At 43.1% G+C, this 21,805-nt stretch overlaps 1 protein-coding gene across 9 annotated transcripts in view; it reads right to left on the reverse strand.

Annotated features, from left to right (window-relative positions):
- Nucleotides 1–20,777, reverse strand: part of Gpatch2l (G-patch domain containing 2 like) — a 53,542-nt gene extending 32,765 nt beyond the window's left edge. For 6 of the 9 annotated variants that reach the window (XR_005286270.1, XM_038337739.1, XM_038337738.1 and 3 more), the window contains exons 1-4: nt 20,684–20,777; nt 18,018–18,689; nt 4,003–4,067; nt 464–640 (exon numbers count right to left, since the gene is read on the reverse strand). Coding sequence is in view for 8 of the 9 variants with exons in the window: in XM_038337739.1 (XP_038193667.1) it covers nt 464–640; nt 4,003–4,067; nt 18,018–18,679 (904 nt within the window). In the remaining variant the exon portion in view is untranslated. Of the gene's footprint in view, nt 1–463; nt 641–4,002; nt 4,068–18,017; nt 18,690–19,000; nt 19,109–20,249; nt 20,408–20,669 lie in introns of those variants that run through there. The other 3 variants (XM_038337734.1, XM_038337735.1, XM_038337736.1) reach the window with 3 other exon arrangements.
- Between the last annotated feature and the right edge of the window lie 1,028 nt (nt 20,778–21,805).

A 21,805-nucleotide genomic window follows, 5' to 3' on the forward strand; every position in this document is an offset into this window, starting at 1 on the left:
TACAAGAGCTAGTTCCAGGACAGGCTCCAAAGCTACAGAGAAACCCTGTCTCGAAAAAACCAAAAAAAAAAAAAAAAAAAAAAAAAAAAAAGAAGTACTTTAAAACCATCCACTTAAAAATGCCATAATTTCTTGCATGTGAATGCTCCTTGTAAGAACTGATCTTTCAAACTTCCAACAAGCATTCAGGAAGTACTGTGTCAGCTTTAGAGCAGGGTATGCTGCTGTGACGTGACTGATGCCAGGCTTCCTAAATGTGTCCCCAGAGTCTACATGGTTGACTTAGTGGGAGAACCCTGAGCTTTGAGACTCACCCTTGAATCCTCTAGAATCCTGAGCCAACTCTTCAATTCAGAGAGCAATGCACTGTCAGAGGCATGCAAGTGATTGAGCAGGGCATGCTGAGTCTTCCCAAAGAGAACCATAAAGTCATGACCTTGACTTTCACCTTCTCCAAACTCACCTCTTTGAGCTGGCCGGGAAGGTAAAAGGAATGTGGGATCTGAGAGTTTATCCAGTCCAGAGTCCATTCTTTCTACTTCAGTGCAGTGATCAGGAGCCCACTTGGGCAGAAGGTTATGGACAGTGAATCCGGGGACACATTCTCCTTCATAAAACCAATCACTCTGCTCATCATCCCCTGAAGGAAACAGATCGTGTCCTGAGCTGTCATGTTAAAATCCAAACGCCAGAGGGTTTCTTAATGCTGCAGGTATGATACTGTCAAATAAACCAAAGCACAAAAGAACCTGACCAGTCCCTCTTGACACACATTAAGATAAAAACTAAGGCATCAACCTAGTTCCACATGAATGCTGGACTGTTTTTCACCACTTAAATAGTAAAATCTAAGATCTAGCCTTCCAGCCCTTCAGAATCAATGTGGAAAACTCAAAAGTGTGTTTTCTCTCCAGAAAACCCAACAGCTCTAACTTACAGTGAGGCAACTCATGCCCAGAAGTCAGGGTGAAGCTAGCAAATGAACAGAATTTGAACCCAGAACCTGACAAAGGCCAAGTGTTTTCCATAAAAAAACAAACTGCCTTCTTTACCATTATCCATCACTTAGATAAACAGAGTTCAAAGCAGTAAATGTTTATCAATTCAAAAATTATAGTTTTTAATTGCTGGGGAATTTTTATATATTTATATTTTATCATAATAGATCAGTAAAGAATTTATGCCTGAGGGAAGAGGAGAGGGGGAAAAATGTATAGCTCAATTTAAAAAAATTATGCCCACACTTTGTTTTGGTTGCTATCTCATTGATAGGGTAGAAAATTATTTTGAACTAGAAATCCAAGCTACCAGGAAAAAACTAACCAGAGAAACAAGCAATAAAGCTCCTAAGGCTTTTCAAAAGGACCACATTGCTCATTAATGGTAAGGTCCCAACTAACCCATATATCAAACCTCTTGGTTTGAACTTCCAATTACCTACCATAACAACAGCTCAATTTCTACTAGAGTGTACTCCTGCCAACAAGACAGGAATAAAGAGGCATCTTCATGTCTGCTACCTCATCCCCTTTCCCAACCACAAGAATAAAATAAACTATTACAACAGCATCTAAGGTTCATGAGGCCTTCAACCCCCAATATATGTATATGTATATGTGTACACACAAACACACACACACACCAGGTTCCACATGCCAAACACATGAAGCCACTAACACACAGAATAATAACGACTTTTAAAATTAATGTGGAAATCCGAAGGTGGGCAATGGACCCTACATTCTGCAAATAATTGCTATTACCACCAAGTACCAAAGAAGATGCTCATTGTTACATACTGGTGTCTCGCTGCAAACAGTTGACTTGGAAACAGGGGTTCTCCAACTCCAGCAAGCACCAGAAGCACCAGAAGCACCAGTGGGGCTTGTCAAAACCAGGATGTTGGGGAAGTGAGGAGATGACAACAGATGGGAAGGAAGATAAATGTCAGGTGACATCCAGACTGCTGGGCCCTATCTACCAAAATTTCTGATCTGAACCAAATACGAGGAAGTTCCCTCGTGAAGCTGAGCAGGTCTGGGGAGCACAATCTGAGAACACTACATGTGCCTCACCAGGCAGAGACACAGGTGGATTCAGGACAGGCACTGGTAAACATGGCCAGTTTCTACGCACTATGACATGCTCGTCCCATTCCTATCAAGAAGCATTTCTCAGGACATGACTGCAACAGGTAAACTCATTAGATTATGTTTTCTGACAATGAATTAATGCAGAATGGGAATTCACTCATGATCCAATAATATTTTTTTTAAAAAAACGACTTGTAGCTGGGGATGGTGCCACACTCCTTTAATCCCAGCACTCAGGAGGCAGAAGCAGGAATATCTCTTGTGAGTTTGAGGACAGCCTGGTTTACATAGTTAGTTCCAAGACAGCCAGGACTAGATGCAGAGATCAAGCCTCAAAACCAGATAGATGGAATGAATGAATGAATGAATGAATGAATGGGAGAGGGAGGAGAGGGGGAGGGAGGTGGAGGGAGGGACTGGCTGAAGGAGAAGAGGTTTTGTGAGGCTGTCAGATAAAATCCTGCCATCTTGCTTCTCTCTGCCACTCTCTGCTAGAGGCAGCCTTGGCTGTTTGATCCCCAATAAATCTTTTTGTCTACACACAGAGTAGTCTAGTTTGGAGGCTCTCTTACACTTACCTAGGTTTATCAACTTAATTGGGGCTCTTGTATTCCAGGCAATATATAAGGGGCCATGGTTAGAAATAATTCCTGGGGCCAAGGAGATGGCTCAGTTTTAGGATGACTGACTATGATCAGTACCTAGGTTCAGTTCCAAGCACCTACATGGCAGCTCACAACCATCTACCATTCTAGTTCCAGGGGATCTTATGAGTTTTCTGACGCATTCAAGATCATGAGCCCTCATGGTGCACATACATACGCTCAGGCATACACACATACGCAAAACTTAAAAAAAAAATAAATATTTAAGAATATTAATCCCCAGCTGTGGAATGCTTCAATAGAAAGCACATAACACAATAGGTGATTTTTAAAAGCTGAGGCTGGGGAGATGCTTATTAGCTTGGAACACTTGATACTCTTGCAGAAGACCTGGGGTCAGTTGCCAATACCCACATGGGGACACATGACCATCCATAACTCCAGTTCCCGGGATTCAATGCCTTTCTTCTGACCTAAGAGATTACCAGGCATACACATGGTACACATTACATACATGCAGGCAAAAACACTCATATACTAAAATTTAAAAACATCTAAAAACAAACAAAATCAAAAGGCAACACACACACACACACACACACACAGGTAAAGGCTATCAGTCAGGGTACCTTCAGGAAAAAATATGCACATTTAAGTGGGATACTTGGTGACTTTTTAAGACACTTATTAAATATTCTTCCAGGACACTACGGGGTTTATTCATATGACTCTATCATAATCTTCAGGCATTCAAACTTAAATAATGCAAAAGTTATTCTTCAGTTAAAAGAACATATCAACCCTTCCCAAAAGAATTATGTATGAGAATATTACTGGTTAAAGTAAGAGAAACTTTCACAAGTTCCAGCCTTAAGAATCACTTCAGGGCCTGTAAAAACTACAGACTCCAGGGACCAACTCCAAACCCATCTGATTTCGAGCAGCTCAGGAAATCTGGACTGCCCACAGTTCCCCAAGTGGGTCTCACACACCATCAATAAGTCACTCACAGTCACCCAGTGAATCAATCACTGCGACAAAGTCCCAAAGCTGGAACCAAGATTACTGTGCCAGAACTGGAGAAAAAGCTCAGAGTTAATGTGTACTGCTCTTCCGAAGAACCAGAGTTTGGTTTCCAACACCCATATTAGACAGCTCACAACCTGTAACTCCAGCTCTAAGGGGATCTGGCACCCTCTTCTGGGCTCCACGGGTGACTGAGCTTACATGCACATGTATACACATAATTTAAATTAAAAAATAATAAGTCTTCAAAAACACTTCTCAACTTTTACCAAGATTACCTTGCCGTCCTTCATCATTGGTGAAGAGCCCTGTGTCGCTGCTGCTGCATACACTGCTAGTTTCGCTAGGAAAAAAAAAATACAAGAGAACTCAGCTATTCCAGTCAAAAAACCATTTTCAAATGGAAACATCCCAATCGTCTCTCTAACTTCACTTCAGCCCATTCGTCAATCTGGTATGTAAATTTCACATAGAAGACACAGGTAAAGTTTACTCATCTCCCCACCAAAGGTAAGAGAAGAATGCTACAACCCTCGCATATTAAACTAGCTCCAACACATTGAGAGTTACTGTTATAAAAGGTCATAGGAAGCAGCAACCAACAGCTTATTCTCCTTTTCCTTCTTCTTCTGGTATGACCTATGAGGTACGCAGATGAGTGCAGAAGCCCTCAAATGGTTTCTACAGTTTAAAGTGATTGGAAAAAAACTCCAAAAATGAGTATATTCTGACATTTAGAAATTACACAAAATTCAAATTTGAATGTACATAAGTAAAGTTTTATTGGAATGCAGCCATGCTCATTCATTTATGTATCACCTGGGGCTTACCATCTGTAAAGGTAAGCAGTTGCACCAGAGAATGGAGAGCCTACAAAGTCCTCAGATACTGCCTGTGTGGCTCATTAAAGAAAAAGCATGTGGATCCCTGTATTATAAGTTCTACCCTAAGGTGAGTATGTTCCCATTGTTTTAATGTCAAAAAAATTAAAAGAGGTGTTTTATCATAAGGTCTATCAAGATTCTATTAATTTCAAGTCACCAGCAACACTACAACATATAATGCTTCTATGATTATTTTTACATGGAATCTACTTTATTCTTATATTCTAAATTAAAAGGGCAGGCTCTAAAAATATCTGTTGATCAAAAAATATGATAAACATTTTCTCCTACTGTGTCAACAGTATTTTAGGAGAATATTCTTGAAAGAACTTGGACTGAACTTATGTAAGAGTTTCCCATATGGAGTTTGTAATGACAATGATATCATAAAAACATCAGGACTCTAAAACTATGACCAAGGGAGGTATGTATATTCTTGATTTAAAACAATTCCATAAAACTATCATTATTCTACCAATGTGGAAATCAGTGTATTATCTGACGGCATTTTCTAATTCTGTGTATTCTCTCAGAGTAATCTGCGTTGTGAAACAGTAAGTACTTGTTAAAAAAGGAAAACAAAACATTGTTAGCTGGGTGGTGGCAGCAGCATGTCTCCTTAATCCCAGCACTCGGGGAGCAGAGGCAGGCAGATTTCAGTGAGTTTGAGGCCAGCCGGGCTACACAGAGAAACCCTGTCTTGAAAAACCAAATAGAAAAGAAAGAATTTTTTTCCCAAAGATTTATTTTATTTATCATGTGTACAATGTTCTGCCTGCCTGCATATATGACTGCAAGCCAGAAGAAGGTACCAGACCTCATTACAGATAGTTGTGAGCCACCATATGGTTGCTGGAAAATGAACTCAGGTCCTCTAGAAGAACAAAACAGTGCTCTTGACTGCTGAGCTATCTCTCCAGTACTCAAAAAGGAAACTGTTAGTACAATTTGCTAAGAAGGAAAAAGAAAAAGCGGGAGCTGCAAAGCATGCTTGCACACAAGAACTTGCACACAAGAACTTGCACACAAGAAGCAAGTGCAAGAATGAAGTCCTTGATAGAAAGGCAAATATGCCCCTTCTGAACTAGGGCCAAAGGTGTCCAGTCCTACAGCCCCTTTCACTCATTTCTTGCTCAGAGATTGTTTATTTTTAAAATTAGATTTATGTATATGAATGTTCTGCCTGCATGTATGTGCTTGAAACCCTCAGAGATTAGCAGAGCATGTCAGATTCTCTGGAACCGCAGTTATGGATGGTTGTTAAGTCACCGTGTGGGCGCTGGGAACCAAACTCTGGTCCTCTTGCAAGACAAAGTGTTCTTAACTGTTGAGCCATCTTCTCCATCTCTGAGATTATGACTCCTAACAAATCAGACTGTAAGATTTCTGAATAATTTAATCAACTATAAAATGTTAAATTAACACTCATTGGAAACTAACTCATAAGAGGCTAGAGATGTAGCTGAATGGGGAGAACGCATGTCTAGCATACATAAAACCCTGGCTTCAGTCCCCAGCCCTGCAGAGACCAGGTGAAGGAATGTACACGCACAATCTCAGCACTTGGAAGTGCAGGTAGGAGGGCCAGAAATTCAAAGTCATCCTCTTAGATAGTTGAGTTCAAGACACCCTATCTGAAACAAACAAAAAACAATAAGAAACAAGGGGTGAGGGAGGGAGGCCCCGGTAGGTAGACGGACCAACAGGCAGGCAGGCTGCCCGGCTGACAGCTTTTGTTTTGTTTTTGAGACAGGGTCTCTCTACACAGCCCTGTCCTGAACTTGTTCTAGGCTGTCATGGAACTCAAAGAGATCCTCCTGCCTCTGCCTCCCTAGTACTGAGTTAAAGACGTTCACCACACCTGACTATGGCTGATACCTTTCAGTAAAAACAATTTTCTTTTAGCACCTTTGTAGACAAGCTCAAGAATGCAAGATGTCAGGCTCCTGCATATCACTTCCCACCGCCAAGCCCTCAAATGTTTTTCTAACTTTTGTCAGGAGCCTTCTGACTGGACAAGGAACAGAGCTGTTTCTCTTTTCTGCTCAGAGAAACTGATCCTACCTCTGTAGCAGCCATCTCACGTGTGGTCCTCTGAAGCTCATAGGAAGACAGAATCTAGCCTCTCAATCTTCAGATAAAAAGGAAAATTAGCCTACAAAGAGCAGATAATGCAATGCCAACAGCTGGAAAATGTCAAAAAGAGTCATGGGGGGGTAAAAAGAAATTTAGCAGAGGTCTGAGAACAACCTGGAGAAGGTGAGTCCTCTGGTTCACTTATTTATCTGTGTGTGTGCATACTCTTATATGGTGGTCAAGACGACAACTTCTGGGAGCTGCTTCTTGTCTTCCACCATGTGGGAACCAGAGATTGAACTCAGGTCGTCAACCTTGGGAGCAAGCACCCCTACTCACTGAACCATCTAGCTGGCCTATGGGTTGTCTCCTTTCACCCTGTGTGATCCAGGGATAGAACTCAGATCATCAGGCTTAGCAGCAAGCACCTTCACCCACTGAACTGTCTAAGTGACCCCATACTTCTTTACAATGCTTTTCATTTAAAAAATATTTCCATATTTCATTGAGCAGCATGATCATCATTTTAAATGAGACACAAAATTAGAGCCTGGAGTTTGGACCACCAGCTGTATTATCTAATTACTACAGCATTATTGGAAAAGCAACTGAAGCACAACCAAACGAAATAACAGAAGTGTAAAGAAAGCCAGTGTAGCCAGCACCTCCCACCAGTATCCTATTAGAATGAAAAGAAGGTGGTTGGCACACACACACATCATTTACACTCTGCGAGTAGTGTTTTGCTTTATCACACATCATCCAACACACATATCTAAGCTTCCCACCAGAACTTTGTAATTAGAGGCTCTCTCAGTGGAGCAGATGATTAGGCACATATTCATATCCACATAAGCATGGATCACAGGAATGAGCCCCATAAACTGCCCCTCATACTTCGTCTACTATAACCATCTCAGTCCATCACTTAACAGTCCTGCATTATATCCTCAGAAGTGACTCAACAGCTTTTGTCTCTAAAGTGTTCTTTCCAAATTCTGAAAATGAATTGTATGTACTTTTAGAAGACTAAAGGTTGCAATTTCAAGTCTAAGGTCTCAGTTTTAAAACTGTGGTATCTTTATTTTTTAGGAAAAGATGTTTGGTTTTATTTCATTTTCTCAATTTGAAATTCATGCTTATTAGAGAAAGCTGAGTCAATGAAGTGAAAACCCAATCTCAGTAGAGAAACGTCTTCAGCAGTCATTCTCAACTAGAGGCAATTTTGCATCCCTCTCAGGGTCATTTAGCAACGCCTCCAATTTTCTCCCTCCTATGCTGGGGACAGAAGCCTGGGCCTCACCACTGAGTGTACACACACCACCGCAGCCCTTGGAAGCATTTTTCATAATAATGGCATTTGGGTGAAGAGAGAGAAGTACACTGGTGCTTGCTGACCAGACAGCCTAACTGAACACCAGTGTCAGTGACAGACCAAAGGCTAAGGAGGACATTGATAAAGGAAGATACCGATGTCCTCCTCTGGGCTCCACACCCAGCTGTGCACATCTGAGTGCACACATTCACACAATACACCATACACACACACACAGTTGAACTATAAAGTTATCATGCAGGTTTGTTGTCCCCATTTATTAGCCAAGAAGCTTAAGACATTATCTCTTACATATATTTATGGCTCTTATGATTATTACAATAACAAAAGCTTTTAGGTTAATTTTCCAAATTTCCTAATAATGTATTTAACAAAAACTTTAAAAATATTTTAGAATCCAGGAGAAGAAAGTAAAGTGTCATTTCTACACGCACTGACCCAAGACACCCCTACTCTTCCTTCTATTTCCTGCCATGCTTCTGGGTAGAGGTGGAGACTATGCAACTGTAGGTCATCATGAGCCTGAATCCATCTAGATGGTATCACAAATGCAGCCAGCAACCTAGCCAGTTCACATGAAAGGGACTAGGACAATTGTGTAGTTTGCTGGGTACACTAGGCCGGTGGCTGAGCTCAGAGAAGCCCACCCATCCTTTTAAAGCATTGTCTACCTATTTGTAGCACTAACAGCAGTTCACCTTTAGTTGGGTAAGGGTTCATTTTTAAGGGACCTACATTTCTAAAACTTTCTTTTTAAACAAATCTTATTTTTTATGTGTATGAGTGTTTTGCCTGTATGTATGTTTGTATATTATGTATATGTTGGTGTTTGTAGAGGCCAGTAGTGGGTGTCACATGTCCCTGGTATTGGAGTTACAGGTGGTGTGAGCTACCATGTTGGTGCTAGGAATCAAACCTGGGTCCTCTCAAACAGCAGCAGTGCTTTTAACCAATGAGCCCTCTCTCCAGCCCCTATTTCTGAGGATTTCTGTTGTAAGAAAACAAAGCTTTTCTCCTCAAAATTCTGCCAGCAAATACAGCCCCTCACATTTATCACTGGGGATAAATGCAATGGTATTTTCATCCCTTTTGGGATCTGTCTTCATACCTGGTCCAACCAGAATGCCAATGCAGAACTTAAAACGCACTGCCAGGACATGTATGGGGAGAGAATTGTTTTCTTTAGTTCTCAATTTTAAACTCAGGTTTAATTTTTTTTTCCATTCAGTAATTTTTTTTCCATCAGTCATATCTCTTAAGCCCTTCTTTGCCAATGTCTTGGTTCTTCACTGGGAGAATGCATGACTGATTTCTTATCCTCCAGACCTGATGTCCTCTCTCACCATCATCTCCACCACCTGCATTCTGAGAACTCTGAAGTTTTCCACATCATCAATTTCTGTCCTTCATTTTCTAATTACAATTATACCTTAAATTTCCTTGTATGTTTTTCTCCCAAATACTGGTTGTCTGAATAGTCACCTTCCAATTCTGTTTCCTAATTCAAAATGATTCTATCTATTTGTATCCTGGTGAATACTTCCTAAAATATTCTTCTGATTGTCACTGCAGTCTTCAAAGGTTTGTTCCTCCCCTGAACTTTGAGAACAATGTTCCCCTTTCCATTATTCTACAGAATGTGTTCAAAAACCTTTTTCTTTTAGTGAACATGTCCCCAATTATTTGTAATATTCTCTTTTAAATAAATGAAACTGGACAGAATTTAATTCAATTCCTCTGACCTCATGTTCTAGCATGCTTTTAGTCATAAATCACTGTATAAAATTCCACATTTCATTATACTGTATACCATATACCGAGCTCCTAATCACCCCTCCCACAGGCTTTTCCTCCAATGTAGGGCCCCTGCCCTTTCCTCTTCCCAAATGGCTGCCCCAGAGCTTTCAAGTCCTTTTGTTTGTTTGTTTGTTTGTTTTTTGAGACAGGGTTTCTCTGTAGCTTTGGAGCCTGTCCTGAAACTAGCTCCTGTAGACCAGGATGGTCTCAAACTCAAGAGATCCGCCTGCCTCCTGAGTGCTGGGATTAAAGGCGTGTGCCACCGCCGCATGGCTAAAGTCCTTTTTTAAAATGTCTAGATTACATATAAGATAGAATACATGTGATATTTGTTTTTCTGAGCCTAGCTGACTTCATTCAGCATGATCTCTGGTACAAGCCATTTTCCTGCAATGATGATTTCATTATTCTTAATAGCTAAATAATATTCCATTGTGTCTGCAAACAGTATTTTCATTACACCCAGGCTGAGTCCGTAACTTGACTATTGTGAAAAGTGTCACAACAAACATGGGCATAAAGTATCTCTGTCCTGGGTTGGCATGAATTCCTTCAGGTATATAAGCAGGAATAGCATAGCTGGACCATTAATTTTCTTAGAAGCCTCCATACTGATTTCCATTGTGCCTGTATTAATTTACATTCCAAGACAGTATAAGTGTCCCCCAACCCCATTCTTGCCAGCATTTGCTATTGTTTGATTTCTTGCTGACAGCCATTGACTGAGGTAAAAACTGAGTGAATGGCAATGTAGTTTTGATTTGCATTTGCCTGATGGCTAAGGATAATGAACATTTTTTCACATATTTATTGAGAGTTTGTACTTCTTTTGAGAACTCTCTGCTCAAACAATATGCCCATTTACTGCCTGGATTATTTATTTTGGTGTTTAACTTTCTGAGTTCTCTGTAGGCTCTGGATATTAATGAGAAGAATAGTTGGCAGATTCCTCCCACCCTGGAGGCTCTCTTTATTCTGATAATTATTTCTTTTGCTGTGCAGCAGATTTTTAATTTCAAGTAATCTTATTTGTCAAGTTGGGGATTATTTCCAGTTATCCAAAGGTCACAGGTTACTATCTGTCCAAGAAAATATACATATATGCCCTCAGGCCCATTCTCCTTGGCCAGACCCACCCCTAACCAATAAGCATGAGGAGGCCTTGACATAATTCCCAGGGCTACTGGGTTTTCAGCTCACACAGGTCTCCTAGACTGACACCCTCACTACCTGACTCTCACCCCAGCCCACGCCAGCAATGTGTAACAGACTGAGGCATATGAGACACTACAGTCTGGAATGCACTACAAAGAGGAACTTTCTCCTTTCCTGGCCATGCAATACTAAACTGTGTGCTTGAAGGCTCAACTTCCCATGACTGCCTCCTACACACAAACACCAAACACACTAAGAGAACTAGACTTCCCTATCCACAGAAAACTGAAAGACAGAGGTTGGAAGTGAAGGAGGAAGTTAACACACCACCTGAGAAGTTCTAGCCATGTTTGCATTTCTGAACCCAGGGTTGCCTGGGGAGAATGCACACAAGGTCTTGCATTTTCAGGGCAGACAAGATTAGATTTCACAATATACCAGCCTGCAACAGAGGAAACCTGGCTGATAGGTCAACTCCCAAATCCTGGTTTCAGTTAATGTGAGTGTGCAAATGTTTCATTTTTTCCTGTTGTTTTCAGCTTCTATTGCATTTGCTTGATGACTGATGCGGGGGGGGGGGGGGGGGGATGAGTGTCACAGTGCATGTATGGATGTCAGAGGACAACTTGTGGGGAACTGGTTCTTTCCTTCCACCACCTGAGTCCTGGAGATCCAACTCACGTTCTCAGGCTTGACGGCAGGCAGCTTCACACACTGAGGCTTCTCACTAGCATAAATGTCTGATTTTTCCTAAGTATTCTAGTAGATAGTTGAAGTTGTTTATTAGATGCCTTTTAAAATACAAATTCACAGAATTCCTAACAGCAGGCAGACTAAGAAGCACAGGATCTCCAGGGGTCCTTAAAGAAGTGCTCCAGCTTATTTCTCTCAGCTCTGAGATAATGGTAATGGACATCAAGCCCATGCTGGAATCCCTAATTGTTGAAGTAAGCTAGAACTCAGGACTCAGTGAAATGATCCACTTCATTTTCATTTTCTGCTCTTTAATATTATATATTTACTGTTTAGATCTGTACTTTCTAGCAAAGCTCTTTTTGGAAGGGAGGCTCTAAGAGACAGACCTTCAAATACAGTCATATCACGTGTGCCTCCCTAAGTGTCTTCAGACTGTTTCTGAGGACGCACTATCAGAACAGACTAAGTCTATATAAGCAGTTTGTGCTAGTCTTCCAGTACCTTTCAGTGAATGCTGTCAATAACTGTAAAGGTAAGTATTTACTTGGTCGGCATCTCTGTTTACAGAAAAGACAAACAGAACTTCCAACCCTACATATATTCTTTCCACTGCCCCAGTAACCCCTGATTAATGACCTCCACTTGCAAAGGAGACTACTTACCTTAACCATGAAATAATGAATGCTATTGATCCAACAAGCTGCTGCTATAGAATGTTATTGATCACCCAATCTTAAGTTAAAATGGTCCTCATTTAGCAATTTCACTCCCACAAACACCTGGAGCAAAGCACACTCATAATTAAAGAGTTTGGGGCAGTTCAAGGGAGAGGTGATGGACAGAGATCTCAGCTTCCTCCCATTTATTCTCGCTTCTGAGCTATTGTTTGTGTCAGAAAGGATATTGATTTTCTATAAAAATAAGAAAACAAGAGGCACCAAAGGGCTGCAGAAGGTCAGCTTGGGCTGGGGAAGGAGAGGACAGGTCTAGCACTCCATCTCTGTCACTTGCCTTCCAAGAAAAGGGACTGTTTTCTTTCTGTGAGACTGGCCTCTAATCCATCACCTGAGGAAGGCTCTTGATGAGACTTAGGCCATCACTCAACCGATTGCTCATAAAAGAACTAAACTGTATGTAAGAGCTACAAACAACGCATTGCCGAAGAGCAGAGAACACCAGACTGAGCTCCATCTCTTAGGGATAAGTGATATTCGGAAAATCTGAACAAAGTAATGATATCTGAAGGAACTAATTTTACAAGATTTGTAAAAATCTTAGAGTATTCACTCCCAAAAATACATAGAAGACATTACAGTAATAACTTGATCTTTACAAATCATGAATAAAGTTATTATGTAACACCCATTTCTAAACCCTCACAATTCTTGGCTGGAACACAACTGAAGAACAGAACAGAGAAAGAAAAGCAGAAACAGCAGCTTAAAACCATTAGCAATTTTTAGTTGCTAGCGATAAGCAAATTTAAGTAAACTAGAAATAAAGCCAATTAAGATACATGTTACCAAATCCAAAGCACTTAATACATGGTTTCTTAAAACACTACCCACAGACTAGGCTAAGGTTAATAATCGACTTATCTCAGTAATTTTACAAGGTGGATCAAGGTTAGTGAGTTTACAGGGCTGATGGTGAGAGCCCTCAACATGACTGACAGTAAGTCAAGCCCAACACTTTGATCTCTATGTGACTGAAACATGGCACAGCCAAGCAGCTTCATTAAATAACAGCCACAGGGATTCTTAAAAGGAATTCTTTTAAAGCAGAAGGTAGGATAATTTTGACATAATCAACTTGCCAAAAGGGAGTAATACACAAATAATAACTATTTTCTATTTGCAGTCTAATGTTAACCCTGCTTATAAAATGGGACTTGGGTGAGGCTCAGTTTCTGAGTACCTGCCCACCATGTACAAAGCTCTGAGTTCAACCCCCAACACTAAAGTGAAACAAATTACAAGCCACAAGCCTGTAATTCTAACATTTAGGAAGCTGAGGCAGGAAGACTGCAAGATGCAAGTCATCCTGAGGTAAAGACCCTATCTTAAATAATATAGTAATAATGAGTAAAAATAAGTAATAATTAAGAGCAGCTTGAAAACTGAACAATTTTATTCTACTTCAATGATGAGGAAAGTTTGAACATATTCTGATGCCAGAGAATAAGATGTTGAGAGAATGCCTTCTCTCAACAGAATGTGTTTAGGGGAAAAATACAAGGGCATTTCTATTTGTAACAACAGATAAATGGAGACAAGTCAAGAAGTGATTTAACATTCCTTTAAAATTTTAATTCTATTTATTCATTTTTAAAAACAGAGTATCGTATAGCCCAGGCTGGTCTCAAACTCATTAAGTAGCTGAGACTGGTCTTGAACTCCTGGTCTTCCTGTCTCTACTTCCCAAATACTGGAACTAAAGAATGTGCCACCATGCCTTGTAATTCAATTTCAAAGACTTTTTCTCAGTGTGTATCCATTACTATTACCATAAACCCACCAACTAGTTTCCCTGTATTTTAAAAGAAATTTGGAAATATAAATGGATAAATGAAGGTGGAATTATTTAGTTTGGCCGGAATCAGGGAGAGAAATCTCCTAGGGTTTCCACGCCCTCCTGTAACAGTGTCACCATGCTAACTTAAAGGTGAGGTAAGTTGTCCAGACTGTGAGATATCTTCCCGTAAGGCAAGAACCTCTTCTGGTCACTACCAGGATTTCAGCCTCTCCCTGCTCCAGCATGGGACTCCTAGGAAAAGTTTAAACTTTTGGGTCCGTTGTTTCAATAATCTTAACAGTGAGAGCACAAGGGAGCCTTTCTAAGGTGTGTGTGAGTGTGAGTGTCCAGAAAAGAGTATTGGATCTCCTTAGAGCTGGAATTACAGGTATGTAACCCAATGAGGGTGCTAAGAACTGATCTCAAGGCTTTTTGACAAGTACTCTTAACTGCTGAGCCCTTTATCTAGCCTCCAAGAGGGTCTCCTTTTAGAATCCCCCTCTTCAGCCACTGCTCACACAGGATCAACGTCACACTGCGACTTCACCCATTATTTCTTCAGTGATAAGAACTCTGGCATCCCTATCTCTGCAAGGGTCTGAAGTCCTGGCCAGGGAGGAAAGCCCACAGGGGAGAGTCAGGGCTCTTCAGTGTGAAAAGAAGAATTTCATGAGAACTCCTCTTGACTTCAGTTTCTCCTGGTTCTCGGATTAGAACCTAGAGCCTGACAGCCTGGGACAGGAAGGAACAGAAGACAGCTGCATCACTGCCAGACCACAGGCCCAGGCCCTGTGCTGGGAGCTGTGCTTAGAGAAGACAGCTGACAGTCTCTAGCACACACAGTATCTTCAAGTTTAACAAGAAATTCTAGGGAAGAAAAAGACACAAGCAACAATCTAAAGGGCCATCTTAAGTCTGCATTCTCAGTTCTAAGGGTCTAAGATGTCAATGCCTGATCTTACAGTACCTTGAATACAGAAACAGGTTTCAGAATCATAAAAGGCTACAAGTTAGCTAAGCAATTCTTGTTTGATTAAAAATATCATGAGTATGAGGGAAGAATACCTTTATAATCCAAAAACTACATATAAATTGGATAAACAGGACTCAGAAACAAACTTAGAAGAAAATTACAAGAGTCAAATTGTAAGCCTACCTCAAAATAGCTGAACACACTGGCAAAATAGAATTAGTAAGAAAAAGTTTGAAAGTTAAATTAAAAGGCATTCAGAAAAGGAGGAAGCACACAGACCTTCATGGCTTGTATTGTTACCAACACAGCCTTGCCTTGGTGGACCTAAGCTTTATGCCTTTGAGGGTGGGAACTTCAGAAAAACAAGGTCATAAGAAAGGTTACTTGTTGTGGAGGATGGGAAGAGCTTGGGGGAATAGGATGGTTGGGGTATAGGAAGGGTGGATATGGGAATAAGGAATTATATATCTTAGTTAAGGGAGCCATTCTAGGGTTGGCAGAGACTTGACTCTAGAGGGGTTCCTAGACTTGACTCTAGAGGGGTTCCCAGGTGTCCAGGAAGACGACCCCAGCTAGTTCCTAGGGCAGCTGAGGAGAGGGTGCCAGAAACGTCCAGATCCTATTGTCATACTCATGAATATCTTGCATATCACCATAGAACCTTCACCTGGCATTGGATGGAGAAAATGACAGAGCCCCACATAGGAGCACCAGACTGAGCTCTCAAGGTCCTGATGAGGAGCAAAAGGAGGGAGATCATGAGCAAGGAAGCCAGGACCGCGAGGAGTGCTTTTACCCATTGAGACGGTGGAACAGATCTAACGGGAGACCACCAAGTCCAGTCGGAATGGGACTGATGGAACAGGGGACCAAACCGGACTCTCTGAATGTGGCTGACGGTGGAGGAGGACTGAGAAACCAAGGACAATGGCAATGAACATGAACTCTACAGCATGGACGGGCTCACTGTGAGCCTTGTCAGTTTGGTTGCTCACCTTCCTGGACTTAGGGGAGCTGGGAGGACCTTGGACTTAACATAGTGAAGGGAACCCTGATGGCTCTTTGTCTTTGGAGAGGGGTGGAGTGGGGGTATGGGTGGAAGGGAGGGGAGGGAAGGGGGAGGAGATGGAAATCTTGAATAAAAAAACGAGAAAAAAAAAAAAAAAAGAAAGGTTACTTGTGCTACACTGTAAAACATAACAGGTAGCCAAACCTGGTAAAATATGAGCTTGGAAATCAGTTTGACTCTGGCTGAGCACTAGGTGACCCTGGCAAATTACTCAAACTCTAAACGTAGTTTTCTCTTCTAAAAATACAAATAATGAGGTTCTACCATAATTGTAAGGAATAAATAAAAATATTCAGAAGACATGCAGTACAGTGCCTACCATACAGAGTATTTAACAGACCTGCAGTGCTCAACCCACCTAACAGCCACCCCTGACAGCATGCGAATGGATACAGAAAGAAGGGTAGCAACATGGCAGAGCTGCTAAACATCCTGCAGTGTGTCACAAAGAACTGCCCCAGACACCAAAAGCATCCTCACAGAGAGGTCACATTTAACTCTAGTAATAATATTCAGGTATCAGGCTGCCAAGTATCCATGTTTGCAGGGTGACTTGACATGGAGAGAAGTGAGTTACCAAAACTACTACACTGACATTTTAAACATGCAACCACCAGAGTACTTTATCATGTAATACAAGATTAAAAGAACTCACAGTGGTATTTTCAAACCACACTATATATGCATACAACTTAAATGTCTGCCATCGGGAAACACTCAAGGACTGATCAAGATAGCTCAGTGAGTAGGTTAAAGCACCTGTTGCCAAGGCTGATGACCAGTTTGACTACACACAGATACATACACAAACTTACTCAGTCACTCACCCACTCAGAGGCAGGCACTAAAGAAGCTCATGAGATGGCTCAGTGGGTAAAGTGCTCATTGAGTAAGCATGAGGACTTGAACGTGGATCCCTAACATCCACATAAAAGCCAGGAACGGCAGTGCATGTCTATAAACTTACTGTGAGAGCTGAGACAGGTGGATTCCCAGGGCTTGCTGACCGCCCAGTCAAGCCACTTGGCGAGCTCTGGGTTAGTGACAATTTCCACAAACACGGTAAAAAGTAAGAGGAAAACAAAATCATTCATTTTGGGCCTCAACAGGCACATGCACACATGTACACTCACACACACACACACACACACACACACACACTAAGAAATGCATGCAATACAAACTATAACTAGCAGAAAACAGAATTATAGCCCCAAAGTATAGAAAGTCATGATTCTCATTCTCTCTCTCTCGTTTCTGAGATAGTGATTCTCTTAACAGTCCTGAAACTTACTTTGTAGGCCTGGAATTCAGAGAGATCCATCTGCCTCTGCCTCCTGAGTGCCGGGATTAACGGCGTGGGCGATTCTTAAAGAGCAAACCTAGCTTGCATTTGTTTACAAACTGCCTAGACCTGGCACCCCGTACTTTCTCTGTCTGTCATAGCTGTCAACACCAGCCCTCGCTGACACTTTGATTCTAAATAGCAGCAGCTTTGTATGAACTGAACGGTATAAAAAACAGCAAATTATTTTTTAAGTCAAATTCCTGGTTTAAAATACATGTTTGAAATTACTTTTAGGCTTAAACTGTTTGTTACACACAGCCTTCTTGACGTAGAGAAACAGATTCGCGAATGGCACTTTGCAAACCAGCTGACTGCAGGCAGCCAGCCTACGAAGGCAACACTAGCATGGCCTGCTTAGAAGAGAGTGGCACTCATTGCAAGCCTGGGATTGCACTCCAGAGAGAATTCACCAGGGAGACCTTTGCTTTAGGAGGGGCGATCTCACCATTCTGACATGTTCTCGTCAGAGCCCTGCTTCGCTTCCTCCGCTTCACACTCCATCCTCTCTTTCCTTCCTGTTCTGCTTAGGAAAGTCCTGTTTTCTGCGGCCTCACACAGCCCATGCCCTGATGAGGTCCAGGGAGTGTTCTCCTTCCAGCGGGACAAACGCTGCTTCTTGGCAGACTTGAACCTGCAGCCTCTCTCATAGCTCCAATCTGACACCTTCAGCTTCTGCTGGAGGCTGGCAGCCACCTCTGACGTCACTCTCTTCACCTTACGCCGGCGCCTGAGTGGTCGGCAAGGCGCATTTTCTGTAAAGGAGTCAGATTCATGCCAAGGATGTGGCTTACTCCTAATGATGGCACTGAGAGCTGGGTGCCGTTTGCTCACCACTGTGTCATCAGAGTCACTAAAATTGGTGAGCGGAGCCACTTCTCGGCAGTCCTTGGTGGCTTCATCCAGACTTGACTCCGAGGCTTCGCTGAAGCAGCAGGCATGCTCTGCCAGGTGAGAAAAATCGGACCTGCGCTTCCGGCCTCTGCGCTTCCGAAGCTGCCGCCTCTGCTGCCTGGGGCTCAGGGCCATCTCCTCCCACAGCTCACCAAGCTTATTCTGCTCAGATGTCTGCTCCAAGGCTGAGGCTAAGTCATGTACCAGCTCATCCATGAGGCCACATCTGCCAGAAAAAAGAAGAAGAAAAGCTTGAAGAGCCTGGTGTTTTCCAGTAATTTTATAAAGCACATAATGGCACTGTGGCTCCCTGCCAGGCTACGGGAAATAGACTCCTTTCATCCACTGCAATCACCACTGTTTCCAACGTCTATGCGCCCAAAAGCCACAAACATAAGGCGGCCCTCATTACATACCTGAAATCGACACATTCAATAGCTCACCAGATGATAACTGGGACATTAACAAAAACAAAGCTGCGTCTTTCCTCCAATTAAATGTGTGCCTTGATTGCCTGAACATGAGAAAGTGTCTCACCAGAGAGGGGCAGCTCATCACACGACTTCAACACTATGGTAGGAAGAGCTAAGGGAGCACTGGACAGAATCCAGTCACAATGGAAGGCCAGGCAGTGGTCTGGGATACCTGCAAAAAATGCTTGTGAGAGGGAGGAGACAAAGATCTGAGTGGCAGCTATCAGGAAAGCTTTGCAGGGTTCATAGAGAATCTGTGGTTACCCAAGTAGGTACTCAGAAAGAGGTAAAAAAGAAAACCCACGTCTGGTACTACCCGGAAGTTACCGGATACAGAACACCATAGAATATGGCACCGATTTTTTTATTATGATTATTATTTTAGTATAGGACTTAAGACTACTCATCCTGGTCACCCCAATTACGTGCCTTAGAGCCAATCACGCTAAAGCAGGACAGGAATGAAACTAAAATGGGTATGCAGGGTGACGTCTCTAAGACTTCTGGCCAGCAGGAGCAACACTTTCAAGGCATGAGTGGTAGAGGCAATTTTCAAATTTTCATTTTCAAAAGGAATGTCTAATACCATCTGTACAACACCTAATTTTGAATACTAAAACAGCTCTTTCTCCCCAGCTGCTGTTAAGCCCAGAGTACATCTCGGCCATAATCAGAGTTTAAAGCTGAGCTCAGACCATATATCCCTTCATGCGATTTACATTTTGCAAAGGACTTTCTAAAAACGGTTCCCACAGGGTCCCTATATCAACAAATTCAGAGGCAGGGAAAGTTTCCCGGTTTATGGGTCACGTCTGCAAGAGCAATGGGGCCACCTAGCTCCAAAAACTATCACCCAAACACACTTCCTCAAGTGTCAAAGCCTTGCACATAAAAAGACCATTTCCGTTTAGCAATCGGTAGTAGCTTAAAACGCTAGGAATGGGATTTGGAAAACAAGTGTCCCTAAACCCAAAGTAGAGAAACACGAGGGAACAACAGCAAATCTAAGCCTCTAACAAGGAACTACAGCTTTGAAACTCAGGCAGAACTGCACAAACTTTAACGTGGAACAAGTGTACTAAACGAAGTGTCCTCATATGCTGGCGCAGAAGTCTTGCGTCTCACGGGGGACAGAGAAAGCGAGCCCTGGCACACCCACACCTCCAGGCTTACTTTCAGGAGCCTATCCCGAGACACCCTGGTCTGAGTCACTCAGGACGCTGGTGGGCCACAAGCAGCCAAGACTAGCTTATTAGTCTCCCATCAGTGACAGGAGGAGGGGAGGCAAGAGGCAACTTCCCATTTGGACTCACCCGAGACAGGGGGTCAGCTGTCTAGGGCAGAAACTGTCTCAAATCTGGTTGGTCCTAGTGACTGGGTTCCCACAGCGAAGGGGTGGAGGGGAGGGGGTGTCACGGTACCGCCACCGAGGTGAGAAAAGCCGTGTTTCGGAGGACTCTCCACCATGCCCAGCACGTCCCCAAGGGCCAGGAAGACCCCTGCTCGGGATACCAAGCCTGAGCTCTCGCTGTCGCCCACCAAAGACCCAGCGAGAGCGGAGGGGACTGTCGCCGCGGAGGCCGCCCGACTCTCAGCGCCCAGGCTGAGGAACCGCGTCTAGGGCAACAAGGCCCCGCCACCCTCGGTCACTCGCCGCAGCCCCGCAGTGCCCTGGGCCACCCCGCTGCAACCCGGAGCCCGGAGCCCCCCAGGCGCGGCCCAGCCTCACGAACATCCTTCCCCTCACCGGCTGCCGCAGCCACTCGCACCCAGCGCCTCCTTCGGGGCTGAAGCTTCTAGTCCGGGTTTCCCTCTCTGACCTCATTTCCGGTCTGGGCCGGAGAGGTGGGGCTGCAACGGTAAGGGAGGGGCGGGCTGTAAGAGAGGACACACGCCCTCCTTGCACTTCCGCCCTGCGGAGCGCCCACTTCCGCTCTGCGGTGGGCGGGTCACTGGGAAACTAGGAAGTGGGGTAGGAGGGAAAGGAGGACAGAGACCACACATCTCTCTTAGGTTGCTGACATTAAGGAGAAGTAGGTCACCTGCCTTCGCATTGTTACTCAAGACGTATAAAAGTGTACGTGGCTTGAGCAAAAAGCAAGCCATACTGCATTATAACTCAAAGCATAAAAGAAATACTAATACTCTCATCCTAAGTGAACAAAAAAGTTAGTAAGTAAAGATAAATTTCCTGTAGAAGACATAAGCTCTCTTGACGCAGAACCCCTGTTTCCTCTCTAGCTGTGCATAGCAGCTTCCTTCCGAATAACGCAGTACTGAAAGGAGCCCAAAAGGAAGCAGCTTTACGGTGGAGTGCCTGGTAAGCATTACCCTGGCTAGGATCACAGTTAATATCAAAAATGATGTTGGTAGCGCATGAGCTTGATGTCCAATGTGAATGACACGTTATGGTGTTTTCCTTCCTAAACCCATAACCCCAGTCTAATCTCTAGAAAGAAAGGAAAGGAGGGAGAGAGAAAGGGTGGGAGTGAGGGGGGGGGGGGGGGAAGGAAGAGGAAACCAGTGAAAGAAGTATTGGCACAGGACCCCAAAGACCAAGTTCTCAGCACCAACGAGATTTTTTTTTTTTGTCCCAGAAAGACAAATAAGAGACAAAGATGCCTGGCGGTGGTGGCGCACACCTTTAATCCCAGCACTTGGGAGGCAGAGGCAGGTGGATCTCTGTGAGTTCGAGGCCAGCCAGGTCTGCAAGAGCTAGTTCCAGGACAGGCTCCAAAGCTACAGAGAAACCCTGTCTCGAAAAAACAAAAACAAAGAGAGACAAGGACAGGAGATAAAGGACAGGAGAGAAGGGGAAGAGAACAAGGGAAAGGAGGCAGATATTTGTCCCAGAGGGACAAAGGACTGC

The sequence above is a fragment of the Arvicola amphibius genome, chromosome 7, assembly GCF_903992535.2.
Source record: "Arvicola amphibius chromosome 7, mArvAmp1.2, whole genome shotgun sequence".
NCBI classification, from domain to species: domain Eukaryota; kingdom Metazoa; phylum Chordata; class Mammalia; order Rodentia; family Cricetidae; genus Arvicola; species Arvicola amphibius.